Raw genomic sequence first — 6242 nt, forward strand, 5'->3', positions numbered from 1 at the left:
CGCCCGAGTTTGTCCCTCGCGCGGTGCCGTCGGGTTCTGCGGCGGTGGGCGTGGGAAGGGGAAAGGAGACGGGCCCAACTGGGCAGAACTGGGCCGCAGAGCCGGTTAGTGGACCTCGGTGCCGCAGGCATGGATGCCTGGGTCCGCTTCAGCGCCCAGAGCCAGGCCCGGGAGCGCCTGTGCAGGTGCGGCCGGGGCCGGGGGGCGCGAGCGGGGACGCACACCTTTGCGGTCAGGTCGGGCTACGCGGTGGGAAAGGGTCAGCCCCGGGTACGGAGGCCCGGAGAGACCGACCCCTGGGCGAGTGTGCGGGAATGCGCAGGGCGAGTTGTGAGGGAATGACTCGTTTCCGCCCGCAGGACAGATGGGGAAACTGAGGCATGGGTTGGGGGCAGGACGGGGAGGGGTGGAGATCCCGACGACCAGGCTCCCGCGGAGACGGACTTGGAGCCGCCCGACCGCCACCGGTCCCCGCTGCTCGCTGCGGGGCCTCCGAGGGTCTCATGTCCAAGTGACCCAGGCGGTGTTGGGGGCGGGGAGGGAGCCGGCTGGGCCGCGGCGCTGGGTGGAGTCTGTGAACTCTGCCTTGGAGCGGGACGTGCCCAGACCCCGCCCCCAAGGCCGGGAGCCCCCAGGCCCTCCGAGGAGCTCCAGCTCACCCCTCCATCTCTCCGAGGCCGCCTGGATGCACAGCCCTTCTTCTTCCCAGTGTCCATTTCCTTCTTCTTTCTTTGCTTTAATCCATGCTTCCCTTCTCCCCGACCAGCCCATAGCTTCTCTTCTCTCTCACCTTCCTCACCCTCCCTCCCCTATGACCTTCACTGGTTCCGCTGCCCCCTCCCCGCTCTTCTCCGCTGCTCAGAAGGGCAGAACGGGGAACCTGGGGAGTGGGTTTGTGCGGGAAGGAAGCTGCCTTGGATCGGGGGTGTGCGAGTCTTAAGGAAGGTGTCTGCTGGGGGAGGAGGTGTTTCAGTCTGACTTCCACACCACCCTCTTCCAGCCCCTACCCCCTCTCCTCCTTCTCATAGGGCTGCCCAGTATGCCTGCTCTCTCCTTGGTCACGCGCTGCAGAAACATGGGGCAAGTCCTGAACTTCAGAAGCAAATACGACAGCTGGAGGGCCATCTGAGCCTTGGACGAAAGCGTAAGTGACTCTTTTCTCCTCTGAATAGATGAGGGTAAGGCATTCTGTAATTACCTCTGACTTCCTTTCTTAGTCCCTCCCTCCACCTTTTCTCTCCCTTCCTGTATTGTACCAAAAATCTCTTTTTAAATAAATGTTTTATGGATACTCTTTTATTTTTTTAAACGTCTCTATCGTTTCTCACTGATTGTTGCATTACCTCCTCAATCTTTCCTTGTAAGTAAGTACAGTTAAGCAAAGCAGATCCACACATTATCCGTGTCTGACCATGCAGGCTTTATTGCACACTTCTAGGCTCCATCTCCCTCAGGATAAGGGAGCAGGCATGCCTCCTGTCAGTCAAGATTGGTCACAGCATTGATTAGAGTTTTAAAGTTATTAGTTGTTGTTTATCTGCAATATTGTGGTCATCATTTCAGTTGTTCACCAAGCTGTTTACTTCACACTGTCTCAATTTATGGGGATCTTCCCAACTTTCCCTAAATTCTTCATATTTGATGTTTCTTATGATACAGTAATATTTTATTACATTCACATACCACAATTTGTTCAGCTGTTCTCCCATCAGCAGGGTTGTGTTTCTTTCCATTTCTTTGCTGCTACAAAAAAGTGCTGTTATAAATATTTTCGTATATATGGAGTCTTTTCCCACTGTCTTTGACCTCTTTGGAGTGTGTGCCTAGTCATAGTATCACTGGATTAAAGGGTACATACAATTTAGTGACTTTTCTACTGTAATACCAAATTGTTTTCTAACATGCTCAGACCAGATTGGAGCTCCACCAACAGAAGATTTTTGTGCCTCTCTTTCCACAAACCCTGAAACATTTACCATTTTTGTCTTTTGTTATCTTTGCCGGTTTGATGATTGTGAGGTAACCTTGTATTTTTAATTAGTCTTTGTCTTATTAGAGATTTGGAATACTTATATTCTTGTTGATAACTTGAATTTCTTTTGATAACTGTCTGTTCATTTCCTTTTGTCACTTATCTGTTGGGTAATAGCTCTTGTTCTTATATATTTATATCAATTCCCTGTTTATCTTCTGTATGTTACTTTTATCAGAGATCTTTGCTGCAAAGATTTTTTTGTTCCAGTCAACAGCTTCTCTTCCACTTCTAGCAGTATTATTCATGCAAAAGCTTTTCAGTTTTATGTAATTGAAATGACCTATTTTATCTTTTATGATCACCATTTTTCCTGGTTTGATTAAGAATGAAATGCTCTTCCAGCCATAGCTTTACCCCTCACTCTTATTTCACAGTTGAGGTGGCAGGAAGGCAGAGTACAAGTAGGGGATTGGAAAGGGGTGGGATGATTAAAACTGTGGACCGAAGGGAAATGGAGAAAATGTGATTATAGAGTTTGAAGTTTTCAAAGATGAAGAAATGAAACTTGTCTGTCTCAACCCTCAGCTTACTTCTTGCTTTTGTCCTGTTGCTTATTCACTGGCACGCTCTGTCCTCAGCCTTGTTTTGTCTGCCTGTGGCTGTCTTGTTCATCTCTCTCCGTACTTGCTGCGTGTGCCTCTCCTGTCTCACCTGTCCCCTTGCCCTTTTTCCCATCCAGTTCTTCGCCTGGGTAACTCAGCAGATGCCCTCGAGTCCGCCAAACGGGCTGTGCATCTGTCAGATGTCGTCCTTCGATTCTGCATCACTGTCAGCCATCTCAATCGAGCCTTGTACTTTGCCTGTGACAATGTCTTGTGGGCTGGAAAGGCTGGGTTGGCACCCCTTGTGGACCAGGAGAAGTGGGCCCAGCGTTCATTCAGGTTAGAGACCTCTCTGCCGTTGGACTTCATCCCACTTTGGGAACCCTTTAAGTAAGACCTTGGGAAATGAGCCTTTGGTGAGAGCTGGCCACCCCAAACCAGCACATCTTGATTCCCCTGGATTCTAATCTGCCATTGTGTGCTAAATGGGGGTGAGGGGATGTGTAATGGATAGAGCATTGGATTCTCAGTCTGAAGACTTGGATTCAAATCCTGCTCTGACTGCTCTTGACTACAGTCATCTGATCGCTTTGGACCACAGCTTCCCCGTTTATAAAAACAGGGACAATAGTACTGTTGTCCACTTTAAAGGGTTTTTTATGAGGTTGAAATATGATAGTGTGTATAAAGTCTTTTTCAGTCTTTAAGGCACTATATAAAATATCTATTGTTATTATTAAAAGATGCCAAGAATTTATGGAACATGAGACATTAGGTTTTGTGGCACTTTGAGGTGACCTTTGAGTCAGGAAAACCTGGGTACAAGTGTTGCCTCTGACACATTGGCAGTGTGACCTTGGGCCCCAAAGATAACCACTCAGTGCTCATCTCTCTAAGACTAGAAGGTGTAGAGAAGGTGCAGATCTGCATTGGTCTTCACTGGAAGCTTTCTAACCTGATGAAATCCCAGATCAAATCGGAAATTGGGAGCAGCCGTAGCCTGGTTGTGGTACCCTCCTTTGCCTTTCCTTTCATTCCTTACTGTCCCTGTCCCCAATCTCTGGTCTCTATTGTTTCCATATGTCTGCCTTTCTCCTTATTCCTCCTCTCATCTCAACCTTCTCTCCTAGTCATTTGCCAGTGTAGACATGATCGTGGCTGTTCTCTGGAAGTACCAGTAAACTTCCTTATTTTTGAGTGTCCACTGTACCTAGAGCTCTGTACCAGGTGCTGTTGAATAGATACAAAAAAGGTGAAGTGCTTGGCCTCAAGGATTTAAATTCAGTCACATAAGTATTAAGCGTCTACTGTGTGCCAAGCACTTTTGTAGGCCCTGAGGATTTCGGGAAAGAGTCTTTTCCATTAGAGAGCTTACATTAGACAGTAACTTAGAATCTCCCATAGGTAAGGAGACTAAACATACACCAGAAATAAGTGAGGCTCATTTTTGTAGGGAAAAGGTGCATGTTAATGCAGTATAAACTGAATGTCTAAGTTCTAAGTATAGCAGTGAGCCAAGTTAGGTGAAGTTAGCCTGGAAAGTTCCCTAAATTTCGAGCAAGGTTTTGAAGGTAGAGAGAAAGTTGAATTATTAATGGAAAAGTAGGAAGACATTCCAGAATGGGGAAAAGGCATGTGCTTGGGGGTGATCTGATGTGATTTTCTTAGCAAATTAAAAGAGAAGATTACTGACTGATCCCTGGGGCACTGAGCTCAGATTTCCCTCCATCTTATTGATCCTTTTTACCCTGTGCCTCTGTCCCAGGTATTACTTATTTTCTCTCATCATGAATTTGAGCCGTGATGCCTACGAGATACGACTGCTGATGGAACAGGAGTCTTCAGCTTGTGGCCGCCGGCCAAAGGGGTCAGCAGGAGGGACCCTGGGAGGCGGTGAAGCTGGGGGTACAGCGTGGGTCAGTGCCCCAGGAGGGAGTCTGCCCCATCTGGCCCTGCAGCTTCGGCTTCGAGTTCTTCTCCTCACCCGGGTCCTCCAAGGCCATCCCCCCCTCCTGCTGGATGTGGTCAAAAATACTTGTGATCTCTTCATCCCACTGGACAAGCTGGGCCTATGGCGTTGTGGCCCTGGAGTTGTGGGGTTCTGTGGTCTGGTGTCATCCATCCTGTCTATCCTTACCCTACTCTGTCCCTGGCTCCGACTCAAGCCCTGAAACCAAAATTCTAGGGTGGAAGAGAGTCTGAGCTGGGAATGGGGAGAGGTGGCAGGTTCTGTTGTTCCATCATCCCCCTGACTTCCTTTTAGTTAAAACTCAAGCTTGAAGAATTACAGATGAAGAGTGACTAGGGGGTAAAGGGCAGCCCTTGGATTCAATGGGAGAATTCTCTTCCTCTCTTACTGCAATGGTTCTTTGTCTCTTGAGTCTCCTCTTGCTATTTTTAAATTAAAATTTATTTTTTTTCAGTCAACAAAAATCCTCCTTCTCTCCCTCCCACTGAGAAAGAAAAACACACCCCCAGTCCGAACATGTATGGTTATTTTACTTTTTTCCTAGTCTCTCTCACATTTGTTTCTGAGACTCTTTAAATTCCTCCTCATTCTCCATCATAGTTATTTAGTTATTAGCCACATTTCCCTTGATGGAAGAAGAGAGACCCCAGATTTTGATCCATCATGCCTTAGCTGTTTCCCGTTCAGTGCAGAGGATGATTGGGCAGATGGAGAGTCTTGGGGCTTATGTGGGAGAATGGCTCAGCAATGTCTCCTCCCAGCTCCTTTTCCCTGGGTGCCATGTTTTCCTTTCCAGAGCCATTTGGGTTTTCTCCTCTCATCTCATCTCCCACCTTCCCCTTGATTGGCCCTTCCTGTCTTCACTCCTGTATTTCTGGTAATGGCTTCTGTTTCTCAGCCCTTTGTACCTTCTCCCCAGGTCCACTCCCTCCCCGTGATGCTGTCTGTGTTCAGCATCCTGTTGTAAATACTGTACAATGAAACTGTAAATAGCTTTGGCCAAAGCCCCCGCTGGCTTGCCGACTCAGAAGGGCAGCGAATTAAAGAAGAGTCTTGCTCATTGGCCTTCGGTTTGGTCACTTGGATAGTCTGGCCGTTTTTGGCCTCTGCTCGAGCCTTGCAGGCTGTCTGTGGTGTTGGTCATCATCCTCAACTATTGATGGGCTCAGGGTGCCAAGCTCAGTACTAGAGATAAAGAAGGGACATCGGGAGGCCATGACCCCTGTCATCGGGGGTCTCAGCTGGCATAACTATAAAATGATGAGACTGCTTCCACAAGCCACGTGTGAGAGTCATGCCTTGCTCTTAAAACACTCCAAGCTTATTAATCTACAGAATCAGGAATAGAAGAAGCTTGAGGTCTACACCCCAACTTGTGACGGAATGAATCCTGCTTTGTGGTGCAGGGAGGGACCTCGGCCTCTGTCAGTACTTGTACCTTCCTTATCCCAGATGAATAAAATCAGCCTAGGGAATCCTAAATACCCCGGCCACTGAGAGAGACAAACTGAATGACAAAGAATGGGAGAGGGGTGATAGATGGGGAACTTCAAAAGATGTCTCTGCCTGGCCTTCTCAGTGAGGCCACCAGGGGGCAGAAGGGGAGGGTGAGAAGCTCAGTGAGACAGCCCCTTGCTTTGGCATGGGGCTCCCTCCAACTTCCCCAGCATCCCTCCTCCTGGCCAGTCTGACTTTA

At 48.4% G+C, this 6242-nt stretch overlaps 1 protein-coding gene across 1 annotated transcript; it reads left to right on the plus strand.

Annotated features, from left to right (window-relative positions):
- Positions 1-107: 107 nt before the first annotated feature.
- On the plus strand, positions 108-5611 carry LOC114042739 (peroxisomal membrane protein 11B). Its single transcript, XM_027861434.1, has 4 exons — positions 108-185; positions 1029-1144; positions 2715-2916; positions 4343-5611. The coding sequence occupies exons 1-4, from the start codon at positions 130-132 to the stop codon at positions 4746-4748; spliced, it is 780 nt and encodes a 259-aa protein (XP_027717235.1). The 5' UTR covers positions 108-129; the 3' UTR covers positions 4749-5611.
- The last annotated feature ends 631 nt before the right edge of the window (positions 5612-6242 follow it).

This window comes from Vombatus ursinus, unplaced genomic scaffold, assembly GCF_900497805.2.
Source record: "Vombatus ursinus unplaced genomic scaffold, bare-nosed wombat genome assembly UNPS02014768.1, whole genome shotgun sequence".
Lineage (NCBI taxonomy): Eukaryota > Metazoa > Chordata > Mammalia > Diprotodontia > Vombatidae > Vombatus > Vombatus ursinus.

Bases quoted from the DNA above. Each gene is read 5' to 3' on its own strand.
- LOC114042739 (XM_027861434.1), top strand. From the start codon at position 130: ATGGATGCCTGGGTCCGCTTCAGCGCCCAGAGCCAGGCCCGGGAGCGC. The intron at 186-1,028 runs GTGCGGCCGGGG...TCCTTCTCATAG, and splicing joins GCCCGGGAGCGCCTGTGCAG to GGCTGCCCAGTATGCCTGCT. The intron at 2,917-4,342 runs GTTAGAGACCTC...CCTCTGTCCCAG, and splicing joins TGGGCCCAGCGTTCATTCAG to GTATTACTTATTTTCTCTCA.